The sequence below is a fragment of the Xenopus laevis genome, chromosome 1L (genome assembly GCF_017654675.1).
Source record: "Xenopus laevis strain J_2021 chromosome 1L, Xenopus_laevis_v10.1, whole genome shotgun sequence".
NCBI lineage: Eukaryota > Metazoa > Chordata > Amphibia > Anura > Pipidae > Xenopus > Xenopus laevis.
In genome coordinates this window covers 147854054-147880020 of record NC_054371.1, presented here as the reverse complement: position 1 = coordinate 147880020, position 25967 = coordinate 147854054, and the positions used below count along the sequence as shown (strand labels likewise).

At 35.7% G+C, this 25967-nt stretch overlaps 1 protein-coding gene across 2 annotated transcripts in view; it reads right to left on the bottom strand.

Annotated features, from left to right (window-relative positions):
• Positions 1–25967, bottom strand: part of lrrc2.L (leucine rich repeat containing 2 L homeolog) — a 115184-nt gene that overhangs the window by 1135 nt on the left and 88082 nt on the right. Inside the window, exons 6-8 of one of the 2 annotated variants that reach the window (XM_018259226.2) lie at positions 13007–13152; positions 9842–9994; positions 5817–5938 (exon numbers count right to left, since the gene is read on the bottom strand). In XM_018259226.2, the coding sequence (XP_018114715.1) occupies positions 5817–5938; positions 9842–9994; positions 13007–13152 (421 nt within the window). The remainder of the gene's footprint in view (positions 1–5816; positions 5939–9841; positions 9995–13006; positions 13153–25967) is intronic. The other variant, XM_041564637.1, reaches the window with a different exon arrangement.

Below are 25967 nucleotides of genomic sequence, written 5' to 3'. Positions count from 1 at the left end.
AATAGGGTGTGGCATAGATCCATATGATTTATAAGACATAAATTAGGATTTGGCAAAGATTAAGTAACCTGACATTGCTCATAAGCCTAATTACTCTGTAAACATATGGGACAAATTTTTTTCCCTGCCCTCAAGTTTAAATAAAACTGGTGTATCCACAGCTCAAAATATTTTCCTATTAATGCAAAGTATAATAATTATATTTTTTAATGTATTTTACAAAGCATTTTTTAGCATACAGGCATGGGATCCATTATCAGAAACCTTTTATCTAGAAAGGCCATCTCTCATAGGGGCAAATTCATTAAAGTGTGAAGCGGCTAACGCTAGCGCAAATTCGCCAGCGTGACATCATTTTGTAACTTCGCCGATTTACTAACGGGCGCTGGCGTAAATTCACTAGCGAAGTGGACCTACTCTAGCGCTACTTCGCACCCTTACGCCAGGCGAAGTTGCGCTATGGCGAAGGACGACGTAACTACGCTAATTCACTAACTTGCAGATTTTACTGAACGTTACCTCTTGCGCCAGACTTGCTTTCGCCACCTCAGACCAGGCAAAATTCAATAGAGTAGATAGGGATTGCTTCAAAAAAACGCTGGCGTCTTTTCCTTTTTTAAGGGTGATAGGCTGAAAAAGATTGTACATATTTTTTGGGGACACCCACCTTCCCCTCTACATTTCCTAACATATGGCACCTAAACTATACAGTGGGCACATGTATTGGGCAAAATATCAACTCTATTTTATTTAATGAAGCTTTCCCAGGCTTGTGTAGTGTAATGTATTTGCCGCTACATATACGTCCATTCAACTTTAACTTGGCGCTGTATGCAAACTAGGCATCGCTAGTGTAACTTCGCTTTGCTTGACGAATTAACGCTAGCGCAACTTCGCTACCGTTCGCCTCCCTGATCGCATCTTCGGATTTTAGTGAATTAGCCGCGCCCTGGCGAAATTTGCCTGGTGAAGTGCGGCGAAGCCTGCGATAGCGCAACTCCGCAGGTTAATGAATTTGCCCCATAGACTCCATTTTATCCAAATAATCAACATTTTCTTTTTCTCTGTAGTAATAAAACAGTATCTTATACTTGATCCAAACTAAAATATAATTAATACTTATTTGAAGCAAAATTAACAGATTGGGTTTATTTAATGTTTACATTATTTTCTAGTAGACTTAAGGTATGAAGATCCAAATTACTGAAAGAAAACTCCAGGTCCTGAGCATTCTGGATAACAGGTCCCAAACTTGTACCACTGTTTTTTACCCTACAAAATTGTTTAGGCAACAGTAAGGTGGCAAAGAACTTTTCATCCATTTAGTTGATCCAATTAAAATAGCAGAAAAATGTGCCAATGTGCCAAGGAAAGATACAGTTTTTTTCTTTGACAAATAACATATTTGCAGCTCTAAAATATGTGTGTGTGTATGTGTTTGCATGTATTTCTATCCATCTGACCTCTCTAAATTTGGACCTTTTAATTATGATATATCTATATATATATATATATATATATATATATAATAAACAAGGGAAAGTTGTGCTCACCACTATTTCTTAAAACCATTAGGCGGGGGTGCAATGAGGGTGTGACCACAACATACATATAGTCAACTACAAGAGGTCCTCTGCACTCAACCCATTATCAATATATTTAAGACAGAGACATTTTGTGCATACTGCTACTAAAAAATGCCTTACCCTTTAAACAACACAGGGATTGTTTGTCCATATATTGCAATATATTTAAGCTGGCCAACTACTTAGTAGCAGTATGCACAAAATGTCTCTTTCTTAAATATATTGATAATGGGTTGAGTGCAGAGGACCTCTTGTAGTTGACTATATGTATGTCACACCCTCAGTGCACCCCTGCCTAATGGTTTTAAAAAATAGTGGTGAGCACAACTTTCCCTTGTTTGTTATAGTTATACAGGAGCAGTGACCAGCTCCATGTTGTAGCTCCCACCCTTCCCAGCTATAGTCAGGTGATCCCACTGGTATCTAATAAAAGGGCAGCCACGTTTGGGAGTTTTACTTTGAAAGCAGCTAGTAAGTTGCAGGTAAAACTTAGTCCCTTTGTAAAATGTATAATTAAGCAATATAATTCTTAATGAATCAGATGAAAATTAAGCGTAGGACTGGCCAGATATGGGATGACTTTGACGTAGTTGGCCAGCTTAAATATATTGCAATATATGGACAAACAATCCCTGTGTTGTTTAAAGGGTAAGGCATTTTTTAGTAGCAGTATGCACAAAATGTCGCTGTCTTTAATATATTGATAATGGGTTGAGTGCAGAGGACCTCTTGTAGTTGACTATATATATATATATATATATATATATATATATATATATATATATATATATATATATATATATATATATATATATATATATATATATACACACACACCGTATATACTCGAGTATAAGCCGACCCGAGTATAAGCCGAGGTACCTAATTTTACCTACGAAAACTAGGAAAATGTATTGACTCGAGAATAAGCCTAGACACAACTACAGCCCTGTCTCCCAGCAGCGCACATTCAGCCAAAGCGACCCCGCCAGCGATCCACCGGACTTCTTTGCAAAGTTGATGGTGACAGAGAATTGCCAAACGGATTACTGTGTGCATTGTCCCACTGTCCCACTACCATATGCAGAGGGCGCTGTGTGATATTGCCATCACTGTTAATCCTTCATATAACCAACAGAGGGTGCTGTGTGATATTGCAATCACTGTTATTCTTTCATATAACCAACAGATGGCGCTGTGTGATATTGCAGTCACTGTTATTCTTTCATATAACCAACAGAGGGCACTGTATGATATTGCAGTCACTGTTATTCTTTCATATAACCAACAGAGGGTGCTGTGTGATATTGCAGTCTCTACCCAAGCGAACTGTTGGTATAGGAATGATTAAAAGTGACTGCAATCTTAGCTACTGCCCACTGACTCGAGTATAAACTGAGGTAGACTTTTTCAGCACATTTTGGATGCTGAAAAACTCGGCTTATACTCGAGTATATCGGGTATATATAAAAATAAAAATTTTTAAGAAATATTCCCCAGTGTGCATCTGTATCTGCATTTTATATAATATTAGCCAAGATAGCACCTGGGTTAAACTTTTTTTTTCTCTTAAGCAGGGTTGGACTGGAGCATAGGGGGCCTACCGGGTTCCAAACAGTCCAACCCTGCTCTTAGGTCTTGGTGTGCTGGAACCTAATGACTGTGTGTGTATCTCGGTTGGTTTGGCTTCCAATAAGCATTAATTATATCTTAGTTTGGATCAAGTACAAGATACTGTTTTAATATTACAGAGAAAAAGAAATTATTTGCATTATTTGGATAAAATGGAGTTTAAGGGAGACAGCCTTCCTGTAATTCAGAGCTTTCTGGATACCTGCATTTCCCATACCTGCATTTTATTTTTTACTATTTGATTAAAGTTTGAAAAAAAAAATGAATTGCTTAAATGTACTTGATTTCTTCCACATTGGACATTTCCTCCAAACATATTTATTCTTTCAGTAAGTAATTTTTTTATATTGTTCTTTACATCTTTAAAGAACAATATAAGAACAATTTACATAGTTTTCTGCTTTTTTACATATAATGATTTCTCAATGAATGGTTTTGCTTATTGGTCTTTTCACTGGTTGCTATTTTATAGTAAACACTGGAAAGTATACATTAGAGATAAGAAAATCAATATGAGAGCTGAATGCTGAAATGAAACTTCTTGTGAAATGTAAACAGGAAATATCTTCTGTATTGTCCTCTTCAGAAATGCATTTCCATCTTATGAATCCTGAGTACATGGTAAAAAGGTTTCAGTACTGTTTTTGTTTTTATTGAGGCAAATGTGGCATTCAGATTCTTCCTGCAAACTTTATGAAACACACTAAATTTATGCAGTGGAATACTTATGCTAAATATTTTATTGTACATAAAACAGTGTAAATAATGCGATATTGAGATGGGCAAAAGAGTTTCTGGTGCCAAAGGTGTAAACAGAATTATTGTCTGGCACAGGACAGGATGAAAAGGCACTACTAGTCTGCAGCAGAATGGCCACATAGCAGTAATATAGGGCATGTGCTTTCTTGTAACACAGACATCCTGAGATAAAGAAAAGCAGCTCTTGTTATATAAAAACCATTGTAATTTAAAGAATTATACATTTGTCTTCATTGGTTGCTTATGTTGCTAAGCTTGGTCTTTGTTCTTGGACAGGAAAACCTTTATGACATAAGGTGAAAATTTGGCAAGAAATATACTTACAGGGGCACATTTACTAAGTGTCGAAATATCGAGGGTTAATTAACCCTCGATATTCAACCATCGAAGTAAAATCCTTCGACTTCAAATATCGAAAGTCGAAGGATTTACCGAACGATCGAAAGAAAAATCGTTCGATTGAACGATTAAATCCTTCGAATCAGACGATTCAAAGGATTTTAATCCATCAATCGCAGCATTTTCCTTCGATCAAAAGAAGGATAGAAAGCTTATGAGGAAGGTCCCCACAGGCTAACATTGATGCTCGGTAGGTTTAAAGTGCCGAAGTAGGTAGTCGAAGTTTTTTTTTAAAGAGACAGTACTTCGACTATCGAATGGTCAAATAGTCAAACGATTTTTAGTTTGAATCGTTCGTTTCGAACTCGTAGTCGAAGGTCGAATTAGCCTATTCGATGGTCGAAGTACCCAAAAAAACTTGGAAATTCAAAGTTTTTTTCATTCTAATCCTTCACCCGAGCTTAGTAAATGTGCCCCACAGTCTTGTTAAGGCTCTAGGAAATTTAGACAACTAAGGACACATTACAATTTTGTTTAAATAGTTGGGATACACCGAGTCCAGGATTTGGCCTTTTTCAGTAGGAAAATCCTTGTGCCTACCCAAACTGAATCTGAATCCTAATTTGAATATGTTAATTATGGGCAGGAAGGGAAATCATGTTACTTTTAGTCACAAAACAAGGAAGTAAAAAAATATCCTCCACGTTTTCATTTCCCACCCCTAATTTGCATATGCAGATTCAGATTTGGTTCAGTTTTTGGCCAAATCTTTCATGAATGATTCGGGGATTTGGACGAATCCCAATAAAATGGATTCCGTGCATCCCTATTAAATAGTAACACAAATGGAATAGCATAGCCACTGTTAACATTTGAATAAGTTGTTTTAAATGTGTTATTTAATTTTAAATTATTTGTTATTGTTTTTATTTTGCCTTTTTTAAATGTTAACAAACAAAGAAAGCAAAGAGTTAGCAGTTAACATATGAAATTCAATATACAGGCTATGAGTAAATGCAGAAAGTTGTTCCTTCTAATGCTATGTCTTGATTCTTCTGCTCAGTGGCAGAACACAACAGTAAAGTGCCTACTTCAGGAACAGGGAACCTAAACTTTTCAGATCACTCAGAATTCCCATTTAATAATTTAGCTGGAACACCAATGGTAATGTTATGCCATGTCCCCATTAGCTTTTTTCTTGGTGTAATCTAGCTTAAAAATAATGGCTGGTTATATAAGACTTGAATAGCTCTACAGTCAACTCGCAATGATTCCACTTGACAAAAGAAAACACAATATGAACGTTGGTCCTTTAATCCAAGGTACAATAATACCTTCTAAGAAGCCCAAATGATTTCTTCGTAATAATGTAAAAAAAAAATCAGCATATTTCTTTGGGATTGGTTTTATATAGCGTGATCAAGGGGCAACTATGGGGCCACTACTTGTTTCATCTATGTAACAAAACTTCTAATATGATGCTAATATGTGAGATCAAACCTCTTTCTGTAAGATCTTCAATGTAGGCCTTCATAAATTCCTTTTCAAAATATTCTCGATCCTGAGTCATTTCCTTTTCTTCTTTAGCCTCTAGACATAAACTATCAAGAAGCTTTATATACCTGCAATAATGAGCAAAAGGCACAATGTTTGGTATTCATGTTACAAATTGAGTGAGGTTAGTGATATGAATACTAAACAGGTACAGGTATAGTATCCATTATCCAGAAACCTGTTATCCAGAAAGCTCAGAGAAGGCCATCACCCATCCAATTTATCCAAATAATCCAATTTTAAAAAAACATTGTTAATAATTATAAAGTATTATTTTTTTCTCTGTAATAATAAAACTGTACTTTGTACTTGATCCAAACTAACATATAATTAATGTTAAACTGAGGCAAAACCAGCTTATTGGGTTTATTTATTGTTTAAATGATTTTCTATTAGACTTAAAATGTGAAGATTCAAATTACGGAAAGACACGTTATCCGAAAAACCCCAGGTCCCCAGCATTCTGGATAACAGGTTCCATGCATATATTTAGGCTGGAGTTAAACATTCCACATATTAAACTAAGTTATACTAAAGATAAACTGGTACTAAACTGGAAATAATTCAGAAAATGTATGTTTACACATTGGTGTCACAAACTGTGAAACTAAAGTAGCAAATCACTATCTTGGCCCTTTGTACTTTTCTCCCTCTATTATAAGTTGAATGCTTCACATTTCTACATCACACAGTGGCTCCAGTTTGGGAATGCAGGCTATGGTAAAGTCATCCTAGTGCATTTAATAAATGTTCCCCATACTTTTATTCTCAAGAGTGTAAATATAGTAAAACACTGAACAAAGTTTTATAGGTTAATGTATACCATGCTTTCAACTTGTTGCACTGAATTGCTGTACAAGTCAGCATTTATACCACCTCTATTCAAAATACTTTTCCCAACTTAGTAGCTTCACTTATCTTTAAATAGGTTAGAACATTTTGATGGTGGGTGTGCTATGATTGTGCACCAGCTCCCTGGCTTAGACTAAAAGTATTTCAAAAACGTTAAAGCAGATGTCCTTGGGAAGGTTCACTAGCTTGTTATTGCTGACTTGATGAGGTTTGATATTAAAAGTAATAAATCATACAGGACAGCAAGAGTAAAAAAAACATGATGCAGCAAAACATAATATAAAACAGTTGCTAATAAGAGAAAATTTATTTATTGAGACCCTTTAAAGGGATATGGCCCCTGTATAAAAATACTTATCTGTTTAGTAGACCAAAAGGGTCATTCAGCATATGCAAGGTAGGCAGCAAAGTACAAAAAAAGAGGTGCATCCTTCCATGTTTATGTCCATTTTAGAGGGGCAGAGACCTAAATCCTCCTGAAGAATGCAACACTACCTGCATGCATCAGTACTTTATTCTTGAGGGGTGAGACTGAGGGAAGGCATTTACGTCAACCCCTAACTTGTCTGTCATTCAGACACACAAGTTAGGGAGCACAGGGAGGACCAGGCAGCAACAGGCCTCTGTACAAGTTGTAGTTATCGCTTGCTCTACGACAGTGTGTAGCTTACTATAGTATAGAGTATATCTGTCAAGACTAACCTTTCTGATGTTTCTTTGGAAAGGCATTATATCCCTTAGGGAATAATGTTGACTTTACAATCCTCCTTGTTTAGTTTACCATGCCTAGGGCTCCACCTGTCATGAGGCAAGGTGAGAACCTTGCCTCAGGTGGCATGGAGTGGTCAGTTACCATGGGCAGCAAAAAGCCACCTGTAGTAACTTTAAGAGCCGAATTTCCATTTGTTAACACGAAAATTTGGCCTTACTAGTGTAGCGAGCGCAATGGCGCTCACTACACTAGCAATGCCCCCCCCTGAACCCGCTCCGACACTAAGGGGCCGATTCACTAAGGGTCGAATATCGAGGGTTAGTCAACCCTCGATATTCGACTAGGAATTAAAATCCTTCGACTTCGATATTCGAAGGATTTAGCGCAGATAGTTCGATCGAACGATCGAAGGATAATTCGTTTGATCGAACGATCGAAGGATAATTCCTTCGATCGAACGATAAAATCCTTCGAATCAAACGATTCGAAGGATTTTAATCCAACGATCGAAGGAATATCCTTCGATCAAAAAAAGTTAGCCAAGCCTATGGGGACCTTCCCCATAGGCTAAGATTGACTTCGGTAGCTTTTAGATGGCGAACTAGGGGGTCAAAGTTTTTTTTAAAGAGACAGTACTTCGACTATCGTATGGTCGAATAGTCGAACGATTTTTACTTCGAATCCTTCGATTCGAAGTCGTAGTCGAAGGTCGAAGTAGCCCATTCGATGGTCGAAGTAGCCCAAAAAAACTTTGAAATTCGAAGTTTTTTTATCTTCGAATCCTTCACTCAAAGTTAGTGAATCGGCCCCTAAAAGTTGAAAGCACGGAGCAGGAGGAGGGGCAGCAGCCCCTGGAAAGGTGCTGACCATGCCCATAATAATTTCATACCACAAACCCTGGACTGCTAAGCTATACCTTTTGCAAGTTTATTGTAAAATGGTTATAGCATCGTTAGTGGGCTACTGTATCTGGAGTAAGAAGAAAAGCTATGGCCACTCTCATATATGCTTAGTTACTTCGGCAAGACTAAAGGGGTCATTAACAAATGGGTTACAGAATTCAAGAAGTACAAATGGAAATTAAAGAATGCATGTTTAATGACCCTTCAAGGTTTCTAGCATGTTCAAAAAATCACAGTACAAAAAAATACTCTGTGCATCATTACCTGCTATAACACACCATACACATATTTATGCACACAAATAAATATGGCACCATGCATGTAAGTTACTCACTGATTGAAACATACTTATGAATTTTGTGAGCTGGTTACTCTGTCATAATCACAACATGTTTCTGTTCCATTTCAATATACTATTCCAGATGGCAATGTATCAAGGGTATAGGCTTGGCTTTCCTTCACTTGTCTCATCATTGTGTAGTGTGAGATGGTTACATGTTACCAGAAGATATTATGAAGGAATTCCTTGATATGCATGTAGTTCACCAATTTCTCTTGTGTACCTGTATTTATTATTGTTTTTATTATAGAGTAATAGTTCTGTACTTAGAAATCTACATGCAGTATAACAGAAATCTTCAGCTACTCCTCTTATAGACGAACTGCAAATTTATTTCACATCAAAACTACAGTATAAATTTAGGCTAATGACACATGGGGCTGAAACCCAAGTGCAGGCACACAAATGCCGGCTTTTGGAGCAGAAACACAAGAGTTTGCATTTCAGTGCTGAAATCTGCCATGTGTTTCTGCACTTGGCATCCCCCAGTGGTTATAATCAATTAACTGATACTCCAGGCTGGTTTTCATGGACCTGAATGAAGAGAAGACAGAAGAACCCGAAGAAGACGGCAATAATGAGCTTCTATAGAAATACACCAGACCGGTGCAGTTTTTAGCAAACAGGAGCGCCAACTCAGGTAATCAGGTAAGTGATTATAATCACTGGAAGTGCCTATGATTTTGGTACTCCACATTGATCATGCATTTAATTATCCTTTAAAGAGGATTAATCTTGTGCTGATCAACTATTATGCTGATCAAATTGCCTTAGCAGTGCTAAATTCCAGCAATGTCTTATGTATCTCCCCTGCAAGCTTTGAGTTACTTACAGGGTTCAACTAACAATTTTGATGCAGAGAACAAGTTGCAATGAGTCAGAAATGACTCCTGCAGCCTGACTGAACTGTTCTCCTGTTGCAGATATAAGCTGGCCATACACACAGGATGGCCAGGCAGTTTTGCGATTGTCTAACTAAATGTGCCTTGAAAGCAAACTGTAACATTTCATAAGGGAGCTTATTGGGTTTAATTTCTTGAATGTTACCTTCAGCTTTTTCCATGTTAAACAAAACTTGCATTTTAGCTAAAGGGAACTTGTAGAAAAAAAATGTTTTATATTCAATGCTGATAAATATCTGAATAAATTATTCAGTAAAACGTACTTTAGAGATGGATTTTCTACTAAAGCAGATGGTATTTCTACCAAGCTCTCGCCACTGACTACAAGCAGTTTTAATTTAGGAAGATTGATTATTTCTAATGGCAGGTAGGTTATCTTGTTTTTCTGCAACATTAAGGTCTCCAGTTCTTCTAACCTGTAAAAAAATTAAGATACAAAATAAAGTATAACTGACAGCAGTTAAATATAAATATAAAATATATAACCTACAAAATGTTAAATCTTTTTTAATTTCAGTATATTTTTAGTTTTCATTTTTTTAACCTTTTTTATAAGGACTTAGTATACTTAATAGTCTAGCCATGTTAGATTAAAATAGAAGTCAGGTTGTTTCCAGAAGTGATAACAAGAGAGAGACAAATTAGGCTTCTAATTAAAAGAACATGTATTATTATAAATAATAAATTCCCCAATTTATACAAATAGTCATGTAAAGGTATGAGGGCATAAGACTGCTATGATATAGTTCATGTAATAATGTGACAGTATTTTTATAGGTAGTTTTATATCAGGGGTACAGTATTTCCTATATAACATTCCTTTGCAAGGGGAAATGTTCACATATTCATTGTGTTAAACATGATTTTATTCTGACAAGTACTGTTTACTGAATTTTGTGTGGTAGAAATAAGTTATAAATCTACCAAAGACTACCTCCCAACCTAATTCTGTCACAAACCTGACATTTCAGCCTTTAAATAGCAGCATAGATCAAAGTTTGTTTGAGAAAAATAAATTCTGCAACATCGGCAGTCAGGTCCTCAGACAAATAGTTAAAATGAAGACGGGGAGGGCGATTGTTATAACTAAATTAGCTGACATTTCATAACCAAGACTATGCATATGCTGGCTAAATAAAGACACATCTTTAATCTTTGTTAGTTTGTCTTTATGTTAGTAAGCATATAGTTTATAAGCAACCAGACCTATTTTTTTTTTTAAAAAAAGTATTTTTCATTTTAGGGAAGGGGGAAACAATAAACATAACCAAACAAAATACACAACATGGTTCATATGGTTTATGGTTTAATTACTTCATTGCTTTTACCAGTTTAAATGCATGTCTCTGCACTCTCTTCAGCTCATTGATATCCTTCTTAAAGGCATAGACACAAATCTGTACTGTATACTCAAGAGTTAATGTTCTTTTTATGCAAGTATTTTATTCGCTTTAGTAGCCATTAAGTGACTCTGCCTAAAGTTACACAGTATGTTATCCATTACACCGTAAATCCAACATACTACGATACAGTATATAGATAACATTTAGGTTATTTCACAAAAGTGCATAACCTTGTATTTATCAACATTGGACCTCACTTGCCAGTTTACTGCCCTGTTCTCCAATCAAATCACTATTTAATCAGTGACCTGTTGTGTGGTACTGTACTGTAGTTGTTAAAGCTGGATAACAACTTACATAACATTAGTAGCTTGCTGGTTTACTAGACGTGTGCTAGTTTTTATGCTATGTTTGATGCTTTTTACTCTATGCCCACCATTTAAAAACCAACATATACACAGCCACATCCACTTCTAATCAGGTTGCTATTTTTATACTGCTTATATAATCTCCTAGCAACAGTTTAGAATTTATTATTTTTAAAGCTTCAAAAGAACCAGGGCTCATATGCAGCAAAAACCAAGACCTCTGTTAGAGATCCAGAAAGGAAACAAACTACTATTATGTTCAAATACTATTATGTTCAATAAGGTTTTTAACCTTTTTTTTTTTAAATAAAACATATTTATTGTTACCATTCAGCTGATCATTTTTTCAGTTTTAGCGATAGAGATTTAGATTGCAATGTATATGCTTTAATGAATTTAGTTTCTTTAGAATATTTTCATGCATTTGTGCTCTTGTTTTACATTGTCTGATACAGTATATTTATTTCTAAATAATATTAACTATTACTTTAAAATGGTTCACAAGAAGGTTGAAACCCTTAAAATATGCTCTACTGTTAACACTCCCTAAAGAAAATTTGGCAGATTAATACATTTAGTAATTTAGGACCAGGGGCCTGCCATTGATAGGCTCCAAGATGCTTTCTGATCTAGAACCTTTTTTTAAATGATATATTATTTGGTTAAGTTATTGAAAAATATGCTATATTTTCTCTTTTCACTAAAGGAAAGGCATCACCCCTAATTTGTTTCCTCCACTCTTTGGTGTCGTACACAGGGTTTTGCTGGGTCTGCAGTATGCCCATATCTTACAGGTGTCCCGGTTCTGGTACAATTCTGACATAAGTGCATGTGCACACCCCAAAATGTGGAGATGTGTCACCAGTATCAAGGATCAGGGATGCATCGCATATCTTATACATTTCTCCAAGGCATTTTTGGAGAAAGGTTACTTTTTACAAGCTGTTTTAATTAATTTAGTTTAATTAATTAAACATGGCAATCTCACAAGCCCTTCCCTTAAAATTATCTATCTATCTATCTATCTATCATCTACTGGTTTTATTGCAATAAAACAACGCACACTTGGGAATAATGAACCACTTTTAAACCTAAGCATTTTCATTGCTATACACATTTTCCTCTTTATTTTAATACACCCAGTAATGAAATGTGGTTTCATGCACCAGTTTTGGCCACTCTAACACTTGCAAACATAATAGAGTAGGTCATAATATTTTTTGCTTAACTGAGTAGATTAAGCAATGCAAGCTTTGGGGACTACTTAGGTCCCTGCTTCAGGCATGGTATACACAGAAACGAAAAGATCATAACATTTATGCACATATTTTTAATCTACTCAGTTAGCCAATAAAAGGTATGACCTACTCTATATTTTCTGGATTTGATCTATGGCTACACAGTACAACACTTTGCTACTTGCAACCATAGCTTTACTAAATGATCAGCCAGTAATTAGTACTGGTATTCATTTAATTACTAAGAAAAGAAGAAAAACAAGAAATTGTGGAATATATTTTTTAATCTACATCAAGCTAATTACTCTTATTTTGTCTTGATAAGTACAGGTATGAATTGCTAGAAAAATGATCATACATTTGGATTGACTCTATCAGTGTCATTCTGTATGGAACAATTCAACACCATTAATCTATTAATTTTAACCCCATACAAAAAAACTATAAATAAATTATGATTAAAAAGAGATAGCTCTTACCTGTCTATGTCTTGAGGAAGATCCTGTAATTTATTGCTGCTGATGTCCAACCACTGCAGGCTTGACATTCGCAAGACACAAATTGGTATAGAAGAGAATTTGTTTGCTGACACATCTACAAAAGTGACCTTTTTCAAGCTACTCAGCTGTAAAACAAACAAGGGAACCTTTCAGGGCAATAAAAACAATAGAAATAGGCCTGTCTTCTCCCAAACACATGAGTTATGTCTGAAAATAATATGACTTGTTTGCTCATGGCCTTAAATGTTTTCAATGAGCTGTTAAGGCTATTATATTGTGGAAGTACTCAAAGTCTGACTCAGCCACTGGAAAGTATTTTAAATATACAATATTTTTTTTAAATAAATCATAATTATGCTGATTAGTTTTACATTTATTAAGGGTTGTGAACATTACCCTGTTACTGATTCAGCTCTATGAAAAACAAATGTAAATAAGTCAAGCCAAATTTCACCTTGATTGTTTATCTTGCTGCATGCTGCCTTACAGTTTGTTAGCATCTGGCTCACTGAGTTTCCATTCATTCAGCTATGTTGCCATCATGGGAATGATCTTACAATTGGAGCTGCAAATGAGTGTTGGGAGAGGAAGGAGCAGGCAGGAGCAGGCAGGAGCCTTGGCTTCATGACCTCATAAAAGGAAGTTGTCCGACTATTATAAATACCATAACTAGTCATTTAGAAGGTGTGACCATGTCGAGAAGAAGGAATGATGGTGAACATGTAGAACTTTAGGCTTGGAGGTCCACCCTCCAAAGTCACCATTGCAAAGTTGAAATGTTGTATACTGCTTTATGGGAAATATTTACAATATCCTTGCCTTAGTGGAGCTTATTAAACTTCCATACCATAGTCATGCCAATTACCCTGCCTATGTGTTTGGAGTTGATGTTGCAATACAGTTCTTTTTGGAGAGACATTGGTTGAACATATTGACCTTCCTGTAAAACTATAATTCAACAGTATTTTAAATACATCAATTTTATTCATCCTCAAATATATGATCTTTTTATAGCATTTTAATGATTTATTTTTTTCAGAATAAAACTCTGCACTGCTGAAAAAGCGAGCAATTGAGTAAATATTCAACTAAATATTAAAGGGATACTGTCATGGGAAAACATGTTTTTTTCAAAATGAATCAGTTAATAGTGCTGCTCCAGCAGAATTCTGCACTGAAATCCACTTCTCAAAAGAGCAAACAGATTTTTTTATATTCAATTTTGAAATCTGACATGGGGCTAGACATATTGTCCATTTCCCAGCTGCCACAGTCATGTGACTTGTGCCTAGAACTATTTTCTAGCAGGCTGCTATTTCTCCTACTTAATGTAACTGAATCAGTCTCAGTGGGACTTGGCTTTTACTATTGAGTGTTGGTTTTTAGATCTACCAGGCAGCTGTTATCTTGTGTTAGGGTGCTGTTATCTGGTTACCTTACCATTGTTCTGATGTTAGGCTGCTGGGGGGGAGGGAGGGGTGATATCACTCCAACTTGCAGTAAGGGTAGGGGCACACGGCGCGATTTCGCCGCGATTCTGCGCTAAGCGAGTTGCCGCTGCGTTTTTTAAGCCGAAATAGCTTTGCTAACTCTGGCGCTGGCGTCAATGCAAATCGCGGCGAAATCGCTGCGCTAATTCACACGCGGCGATTCGTTTTCTATTGTCGTCCGAAGTTGCCTCGATGGGCGTTTCCGGGCGACAGTAGAAAAAGAATCGCCGCGTGTGAATTAGCGCAGCGATTTCGGCGCGATTTGCATTGACGCCAGCGCCAAAGTTAGCAAAGCTATTTCGGCTTAAAAAACGCAGCGACAACTCGCCCAGCGCAGAATCGCGGCGAAATCGCGCCGTGTGCCCCTAGCCTAAAGAGTGACTAAAGTTTATCAGAGCACAAGTCTCACGACTGAGGGCAGCTGGGAAACTGACAATATGTCTAGCCCCATGTCAGATTTCAAAATTTAACATAAAAAAATCTGTTTGCTCTTTTCAAAAATGGATTTCAGTGCAGAATTCTGCTGGAGCAGCACTATTAACTGATGCATTTTTTTTTAAAAAAAAAACATGTTTTACCATGACAGTATCCCTTTAAGGGGCAGCTTTATCAACGTGAGTTTAGATTTTAATTAATAAAAACTCACCCATGTTCTAGTCATGAATACTAATCTGTGGGATTTTTGGAAGGGAATTTATCAAATGGCGAGTTCTAACTTTCACCCATTGATAAATATGCGTCTAAAAATCCCATAGGAATGAATAGAACATGGGTGAGTTTTTTTATTCATTAAAATCTACACTTAGGGATCCATTTACCAAGGGTCGAAGTGAATTCAAAAACTTTAAATTTCGAAGTATTTTTTGGTTACTTCGACTATCGAATAGGGCTTAATTTGATTTGAATTGAAAAAACTTCACAAATTCGACCATTCAATTATTGAAGTACTGTCTCTTTAAAAAACTTCGACTTCGACACTTCGCCATCTCAAACCTGCCAAATTGCTGTTTAGCCTACGGGGGAACCTCCTATAACCTATATGAGCCGTTGGCTAAGTTTTGAGAAGTCTAAGGTTTTTTTTGTAAAATCGAACGATTCGAAGGATTTCATCGTGCGATCGAACGATTTTAATTTAACGGAAAAAACCTTAGACTATTGTACTACGATAGTAGAAATTCGACCCTTGATAAATCTGCCCCTTATAGTTTAATAAATTTTCCCTTTTAAAGGAATTGTTTAGTTTATAAATAAAAACTGGGTAAATAGATAGGCTGTGCAAAATAAAAAAATGTTTCTAATATAGTTTGTTAGGCAAAAATGTAATGTATAAAGGCTGGAGTGATTTGATATATAACATGTCAGTCAGGACACTACTTCCTGCTTTTCAGCTCTCTTGGTTTACACTGACTGGTTTTTCCTGGTTACCAGGCAGTAACCAATCAGAGACTTGAGGGAGGGCCACATGGGTCATATCTGTTGCTTTTGAATCTGAGCTGAATGCTGAGGATCAATTGCAAACTCACTGAACAGAAATGTACCATGTGGTCCCCTTCAAGTCGCCGACTAACTCAGAGTTATAGAGCTGAAAAGCAGGAAGTAGTGTTCTGGCTATTATGTTACACATCCAGTCACTCCAGTTTTATACATTACATTTTTGCCTAACTAACTATTAGAAACATTATTTATTTTGCACAGCCTATCTATTTACACAGTTTTTATTTTCACACTGAATTGTTCCTTTAAAGGTTTGAAAATCAGTGCTATGGAAAGTCTTCAAAATAATTATCACCTACAACTCTTTATCATTAATTGGGTGATTTATCAAACTTCGGATTCAGATTTTTGCACAACTAACGAAACAAAAATACGATGTTATTTTCAATAAGTCAATAAGTAGCTTTTTTGTAAATATAATAGTTTGTGCTTTAGTATTGTTCTCTACATCAGTCTCATAATTTACAGTTGCCCTTTTTTTTTATTAAGTATGACATTAAACAGTATGTACGTCTTCAGCCAAGAAATGCATTTTAAACAAAAGAAGTGAACCCATGCCAAAAGTTTTTCCTGCCATAGAAGCTTGCTGACTTGAAATATTTCACAATTGTAATATGTGAAATTGCTTCAGTAAAAATAACTCCAATGCCTACCTTGTGCAGCTTAGTACACATTCTGGGGAAATAAAACATTTATATTGCACATTTTAGAGGCACAGACCATAAAATATATGGAAAACATACAACAATTGTATGACTTGATTCTAATTTAAAGCAGTGTCATGCAATAAGAAATTGAGCTTTTGTGCACTTCAAGGTATTTTTATGTTTTTTTAATAGTGAAATACAAATTTTGCTAGTGCGGGGATATTTTTGGTTACAAAGTACTGTATAACAAAAGCAAAACAAGCAGCGCCTTGCAACTAACATAATTATCACCAAAGTTAGAGAGAGAGCATGTTAGCACAGGATGGTTCATGTGTTGGGGAAAATAATTAGCAATAGCAAACACCATAACAAAATGTTGCTTTGAGCAGTTACCTTATGTGAACTCACAGGATATATTTGTGCATATTTTATTAAATCAACAATAGTCATATGCTTCATTAATTATCTCCAGTGCCTTATACATGATTATACATGAGCCTCATTACATTTCATAGACCAACTTGAATGTTTCTTGTCTCAGTGGGCTGACATATACCGATATCTACAATATTTAACTGCCTGCACTGTCCTTCTTATGGGCCTGAAAGTAAATGAAGTAAGCATATTACTGTAAATTAGGAAAGGAAAGCCTTGGAGCTATAAATGCAGAGGCTGCATAACAAGGGATCCAAATGACCAGCAGACAGATTACACTGTTTTATGTTTAAAGATTGTCAGAATCTGATGTAGCTTGGATTGGGATTGGGATTGAGAAGCAATGAGTTATAGAAGCTGGTCTGGGGTGGAGTAATAGAAGCATGTGATGGCAATGGATGTCACTTATTATCTTCTGAGCAGTTTGAAACTTCTCACCCACCCTCCCCCACATACATATTACATATTTTGTGAAATGTCAGGAGTTTCTCTTTTTATGTTAAACATATTATCTTTTAATAAATGAATGTGAATGTTTTCCTGAATGCACTTTTATATTGTGGTTTCTGTACATTTATACAGTATTAGTGATGAGTGAATTTATTCGCTGGCCATGGATTTGCGGCAAAATTCTGCATTTTGCCATGTGCAAATTTTTCGAGAAACTGCTGCAAAAATTTGTGGTGGAAAAATTCTCAGAGCAAAATCACCCATAAAAAAACGTCCTTTGACTTGAATGCATTATGACAAAAGTCCGCCATAAGAAAAAACGCCCATGGACTTTAATGCATTTGGAACAAGAAAAATTGTTGAGCATGTTAAAAATTGTTGACGCCCATTGACTTTAATGAGCTTCGCAATTTTTTCGCTAATTTTTTTGTCGAAGCAAACCAGGACAGAGTCGCCTATCACTATGCAGTATAAATGTGAGAGTTAGCATTGTATTAAATCATGTTAAATGCTTGATCCAGCAATGTTTCTGATTTCTGATCATTGGGGTCAGGAAGGAATTTTTTCCCTCTTGAGGCATAATTGCCACTGGCTTCAGGCTGGGTTTTTTGCCTTCCTCTGGATCAAAACACTGGATATATGATAATGTTTTGTTTGTTACAGCAGCAGTAGAACATTGCCAGAGTACGGCACAGGTACATTTAGAAGAGGGAGAAAGAAGATTCTCTCCCGTGACTGCACAGTGGGTTGATCAATACAGACACTACTACTGCTTGTGCTAGGTGACAGCCTGCTTGGATTTCCTATCATCGGCACACTGCAGAATCAGGAGCGGCAGCAGGGCTGCAGATCTTCTTTCATGGTGGAAGATGCAGCTCCTGCTGGTGGATATAATGACATAGTGCTGATCTCAAGTCTTCAGTGAGGAACAGCAGAGCATAATAGCGATCTCTTGTGGAATTCTGACTTTGAATATTGTCTTGGGTGAGCCTGGCAAGGTCCTATTTGTTTTATAAAATATGAATAAATGCTGTGGCCATTTTACCCCATTTCTGGCTCCTGGTGTTTCATTTAAGTATGTAACAATGTGGGAAGGCTAAGGGAAAAGGGTCAATCGAGGAGTCCCCTTGTCAATGGTTTGCTTCAGTTTTTTTTTTTCAATATAAAAATGCTGTACTGTTACAATAAAGGCATTTTGCAAGAAATATTTTCAAACAAAGAACAAAGTACTTTAAAAGGAACATCAAGACAATCAAATTCATTCAGTTTTATTGTATTTCTCCAGGAAAAAATTCTAGCCCTTTGTTGTTGACGTTCTGCAAACAAAAGAAGAGGCAGTTTGTTCTGAAAAACTATAATGAACTGTTATTTAGCTTAGAAACACTGTGGGGTGCCTTGTTAGGTGAAATCCCCTACATTGCTGTTTTTATGCTAAATATGGACCAGGTTTAATTTACATGGAATAAATAATTAAGTCATATAGACAAAAGATAAAATAAATAAATATGTTGGCAGAACAGAAACAGGGAACAATTATTATTTACAGCTATAATGGTCTCTACTTTCTATTGCATCAGAAAGATATTATTTTGAATACTATGTATTTATCTGCCAGTTTCCATATGAGAGATGCCTAATACCAACTCATATTTTTTGAACCAAATGTCTGGTTAACAAAATATTTATGACCAAGTAGTACTTTAGTAGCATTTAGTAGCATTTCAGTTATTACTGACCAATACTTCCCCCATTGCCTTATACAAAGAAATTAAAAAAAAATGTCAAAATGGCTGGTTAATTGAAGAAAGTGAAAGAAAATATATGTAGTGTGAAAACTTTATTATGTAAAATTCTAAAGCATCATGACAGCATCAAGAGCATTACATGTCAACCATTAGCAGATGCTACCAAATTATTTAAAATGTCAGGGGGAAAGAATGGAAAATCACTTTAACTTACAAAAAAGTAATACTTTTAAAGAGTCATTTAAAAAACTACATGAGTAAAAACAAGGTTTTGTTCCCATCAGACAGCTTTTCTAGCTAGTGTTTCACGGCAGTTACTCAACATCTTTTGCACTACAGCACCTGAACATTTTTTTTATATCTTTAGAAAGCAAGGTGTAGTTTCTTATTTATTTATAAAGAAGCTACATAATGCATTGTGTTCTAGACTGCACAGTATTTGATAGAAGAAAGAAGAGCTTTGCTCGTGAGAGTTTATAGCTGCCACTGTTTCAAACCAGCGTCAAAAAGATAAAGATGCAGGGTCTCTGCCCTTAACTGATGTACATGCTAAATGATCATTTTGACCATGTTGATATTCAGAAGAGCAGGCATGTTCACATGATCAAAAAGAAAAGCTGTGCTGCCTAGCTTTATGGGGTATGCATGTATTTGTAAGTTCATTTTTAACTTTAAAGTGGTAATGATATTTAAAATAAGTTCTGGGTGCTGAAACCAAGTACACTGTCTGCATATTGACACTGCCTGCAACTTAACCGCTAGTGTATTTAGGGCTTTGCGTAGTTGATTAATAAAAATGTAACTGAGGATGTTTAAGATTTGGGCAAAAAGCTGCACTAAATTCTTGTGGGGGTTTTTTTGTGTGCAGAAGAAGAAATTAAGCATGAATTGTCAATTTTCCAATCTTCTCATTGCAAGTGTAGTAAGAAGAAAGTAATAAGAAAAAACAAGAAGAAAAGAGAAGGTTTTATGTTATATGTCTAGGTTATATGTCACCTTCGAAACCTTGTAAATGGATTCAATCCATCCATAGGCCAAACTACATAAAAATTATTATGTGAAATAAAGAAATAAAAGGATCATATGGGCAAGCTAATGCTATATGAATGAGGTGCACAGCCAGATTTGCCCTCCAGTTTGACAGCCATAGGTTCACTGTGGAACAAACACAGGAAAATGGTAGGGTGTAAAAAAAATCTGAAGAGGCACCTGAAAAGTAAAATCTATATTGTAACTGAATAGAGAAATCTCTTAAATCCCTAATCAAATCTCACAGTTCTATACTTGGATTTCTTTTGTATTGTATTTTTTATTTTTTTGTGGAAAAATTAGTTTTTTCTCTAAAATTCAAAAAATTCAAGATTTATTAAAACCACAAAAACTCTAATACTAAACAGTAAAGCAGGTGAGGTCCAATAGAAGTTAATGGAAGCTGTGAGCATCCTATTAAACCTGTTTTTTTATCCATTCAGTCTCTTAGAGGTTTTTTTGATTTGTTTTGCAAGTAATTGTCCAAAAAACTAAAATTCTTAGAGATATACCATCTAGTTCACTTTTTTTACTGTCCATACTTTTTATATTCAGGTCTTTTAATAAATTACATGGCTTTGGTGGTTTTAGAGAATATGAGTTAATTCTTGCTTTTAAAAACCTCTAAACCCACAAAAATTAAAAATTTTGCTAAATGGGCCTCCGTACATTGTGATCTGCATTTTCACTCTTACAGTATAAATATGATTCTACTATATGCTACTGTTGCTACTTATGTTGCTGGAGCATACTTACTGGCTTCACTTTGCAGGAGAGTGTGATTTATACAGCTAGGGTATTGGCAAGGCCAAACACCACTTATGATGGGTTCTGCAAAGGAGTGCTCCTGACATGCATTATTTTTTTGACCAAAAAATGCAGATACAGTGACAGTGAAAAAAGTTGAAAAAATAGAAAATCATGTGCAACTCCTGACATCTTCTTTGTTGAAGGTCTACTAAAATATTATTATAGTATAGTATAGTATAGCACAATATTTTCATAGTATTTTGTTATCTTTATCATAGGATTCTAATTTTCCTTCATCTGACTTTCTAAGGAGCAGTGGTACATGGCTTTTATTTAAGTTCCATTTAAAATGCAGTGTTTTGCAAGGCAGCATCTACGCTAACCACAGCAGCACCCAATATATTTAATCATCACTGTCACCTTTAGTTGCCAGGCTTTCAAATTGCTTCTTATCTTAATAATTTTAGAACTACAACTTTAGCATTAAAAAAACACAACTGGTTGCCTTTTTTTCTTTGACAGTTTGTTTCCGTTGAAAGCAAAGGACACTACGCCCCTGACTTGAACTAGGTGTTTGATTAATGGGCGTATTTTCATTTCTGCTCAGCTCTGTTTTGTGCTATTGAAAAGGATTTGCTGATAAGATTTGTTGCTTATGGTTTCAGCATGAAAAGCTTGGCTGCACAGCATCAAACAAAACCAAAGGTCTAAATGTCAATATAGAAAGAAAAAAATGTATACCCAAGCTATAACTATGCTATTATGCCAATCTGCTCAGTTCATGCTAAATTAAATTAAAGGCTGAAACACTTAAAACAGGGATCTGCTTAATTTACATTATGTTCTACCTACTTCAACCGTACATTAAAAGAAATACCATATTTGTTTTGATTTTAAAGCCATTTAAGTTTGTATTTGTTATGTATTGACTGTTAATGTAAGATCACTAGATGGCGCTGTCTATTATGTGTCATCCTGTCCTGCTGATAATTGTTCTCCCTAGCATCTGCCTATCTATCTTTTCCTTCCTCTCAACTTGTTGGCAGTTCATCAATGTTTTGTTCGAAGTGAAGTGTGTTCTACTCTCAGCTGCTGTGAACCTCTTCTGTACTAATACAGGGTCCAGAATATAATACTGATGATGAGGATATGGCATATAACACGTAAGACAATTTACAACTGCAAAATCTCAGTGAGTTAATAGGAACTTAAAGGGATACTGTCATGGGATTTTTTTTTTTTTTTCAAAACGCATCAGTTAATATTGCTGCTCCATCAGAATTCTGCACTGAATTCCGTTTCTCAAAAGAGCAAATTGATTTTTTTTATATTTAATTTTGAAATCTGGGGCTAGCCATATTGTCAGTTTCCCAGCTGCCCCAAGTCGTGTGACTTGTGCTCTGATAAACTTCAATCACTCCTTACTGCTGTACTGCAAGTTGGAGTGATATCTCCCCCCCCCCAGCAGGTTAACAACTGAACAATGGGAAAGTAACCAGATAACGGCTCTCTAACACAAGATAACAGCTGCCTGGTAGATCTAAGAACAGCACTCAATAGAAAAAGCCAGGTCCCACTGTGTAACATTCAGTTACATTGAGTAGGAGATACAATAGCCTGCCAGAAAGCACTTCCATCCTAAAGTGCTGGCTCTTTCTGAAAGCACATGACCAGTCAAATGACATGAGATGGCTGTCTCCACATGGCTGTCAATATTACAACTGTAATTTAGAAATAAAAAGTACATCGTAAAAATCGTGACAGAATCCCTTTAAGAGACGGTGTCCCTGGGCCATATAGAGGAGTTTGACATTGCCAGGCCAACCTCCTGGGATTTCGATGTATAGAGACTGCAATTCTTTCTAGAAGTAAAAAGGGTGACAGACCCTGTGCAAAAATGGGCAGTGCTGCTGAGTTTCATAGGCTCAAAGACTTATGAGATTGTTCACTCTTTTGTATCCCCCACTAAACCCAGTGATTGCTCATTTGAGGAAATTATTAAGCAGCTTTAAAATCATTTTGCACCCGCAGAAACTAAATAGCTATCCTTTGTGCCATAATGTATGCAAGGATGCTGCATGTTATTAATAGAGACATGGATGGATTATTCCATTTGAGAGGCACCATGGGAATAACCGCATACCTAATATAACAGAATATTGAACGCTAATAATTCAAAATAATTAAGTGACTTTTTCAGGTCTAATAGTGAAAAATGGTGAGAAATGACTTGCGGTGCAAGCACCATAATGGTTTTGTAAGAACACTGCTAATGACTGGGCAAAATTACTTTATAAAAAACTTTATAGCGGATAAAGCTATTGAATATATAGTTTGTTCTATCTCCTTTGACTGCAAAAAATAGAGTTGTGTGGACTCTAGAACTCTCTACCAAAATGCAAGCATCATGGCCACATAAAAAGAGTATGCTGCCAGGTTAATAATCTGCAAAAACACAAACAAGCCAGAGCAGCTCCATCTTGGAGATGCAACCCATATAGTAAACATTCAAAATGACACTACTGAAATGGAAGCAGAAACAGATATCTATGTCTCTGAAATTATAAATAGTATTGAAAATGAGCCAATGCACAAAAAGAAATACACTGATATAATAATACAAGGATCTAAATGTAGAGATACATGCTGTCACTATTCCTTCATTTCATGATAAGGAAACTTATCATGCATGGCCCACTAATTTTCCACCTATTTTACCATGTGGATTTACCTGTGGCTGTTGTGGGGGCATGCTTTGTTAAAGTCTTCTATGAAAAAGACAGCGGAAAACTATGCCTCATCATTACTAAAGAGTGTTTTGAGCCCCATGGCATTTAATTTATCGGAGTACATTATGCAACATCAGACTCTCTGCAAAGTGTCATCAAAGACTTAAGCGATGTATTTGAAGAAGGCCTTGGCAAATTTAAGGGTTCTCCAATATCATTCCTGCTGGATCCCAAAGTTGTCCCAATACGCATGAAGCCACAACCTGTACCATTTGCTCTCCATCTAAAAATAGATGCTGAAATAGATTGCTTAGTGCAACAAGGAGCACTAATTCCCGTTTGAGAATTTTGTTTTTATCTTTATATCATTTTGATCTGCTTTCCTTAATTCTACTAAAAAATCTTTAGACATGAATGTAATAGGATTGTTTTTACCTCCAATAAGGATTAATTATATCTTAATTAGGATCAAGTGCAAATAACTCTTTTATTATCATACAGAAAAGGGAAATCATTTTTAAAAGTTAAAATCATTTGATTAAAATGGAGTCTATGGTAGAGGCCTTCCTGTAATTTGGATCTTTCTGGATAACAGGTTCCTGGATAGGGGATCCCAGGCCTGCATTGGCAGTTAATAAAAACTTAAACCTAAAAAACAAAATAGCTCTTAAACTAAAAAAAATAAATAATGTAATTTGCAAAAATGCTTAGAAGCACCCAATTCTACATAACATTTTTTAAGCATATGATTATTTACATTAATTTAAATTTCTGAGAAGCTACAAATATGACACAATATCCTGTAACAAAATGTGATATTACCTAGCATTGACAGGTATTCGCAAGATGCCCTTCACCATCTTGTGGGGATAATTGAAGTTCACTTCAATGTATTTAAATATTAAAGATATATAAATCAGTAAAAGTAAATGTCTATAGCAGAATCTAAAATCAGTCCTTAATTTTTATACTGACAGCACACCTGATATGCAATGTCAAAACCAAATCCCTAAACTATTTTTCATTCAGCTGCCACCGTAGCACATCCTTACTAGACTGAGGTGCTGAATATTCTGGAGTGCCCTTTAGACCCTGGATATTGTGCTACTAACATGCTGCTGGTACATTTATCATTTGGTGACTACCTAGGTAACTTTTCTTTTGCTACCTGCTCATTTGATTTTGATGAACTGATCTTTTAGAAGTACCAGAGCTGCTCTAAGCCTGCGAAAGCATTATAAAACTGTTTTGATATGAGATACAGTTAAGAGGCTTGAAACTGTTCTGTTGGGAGTATTTTCTGGGCCAGTGACACATAAAGATTTCCCCTATCAGTTTTAGTTGTTTTATGTGTGCAAACACCAAACAATAACATATTGGTTTATATGATGGTACATACTATATTATTCTAGCTGAAATGGTAGATGGGTTTATGAAATGCAACCACAGTTTTCCCTCTGGGCAATCTGAGAGAAAATTTTAAAGATAAATTGCAGAGAAATGCAATTAAGGAATATTGGGGACTATTTATTTAGTATAACAAATGAAATAATGAAAGAATTTACATAAAATTGCCTAGCCTTTATGATGCTTGCTTCTTTGACTTCTATGTAACTTTCCAATATGCATTTCCATAAATTATACATCATTGGCTCTTGATGTATGAGCCATACTTTGTCAGGGAAACAGAGCTGCTTTGCACGTCCTTTTCATGAATATACTGAGAATCCAGCTACCGAGCTCTACGCATAAACTGCACATTAAACAGACATTAGACATCAAAAAGCAAATCACTCATGGGTATTATGTGTCATATAAAACAGCTAATGAGCAATGTGAATTGTAAAATGATGAAGGTTTGCATTTGATTAAAGTTTTGTAAGGATTACTTGTGCTTTTGACTTGGGTGCTATGAAAAATGAAATCCCCGGTGATTAATTTGTAAGGCAGAATCTGTTATTGTAAAGCTTTGTTTCTAACTGGTTTGTATAAAGACAACAGGCTATATATATTCAGTTATAAAATAACTTCTTAGCTTAACATATTGCAGAGAAATGCAGGAGAGATGAAGGGCACTGCTGGTTATATGACCTGGGGGTTAGGCATTCAAGCCAATATTACAAATACCTAAAATGATAAACAAGCAAATAAGAAATGTTACTTCCCACAGT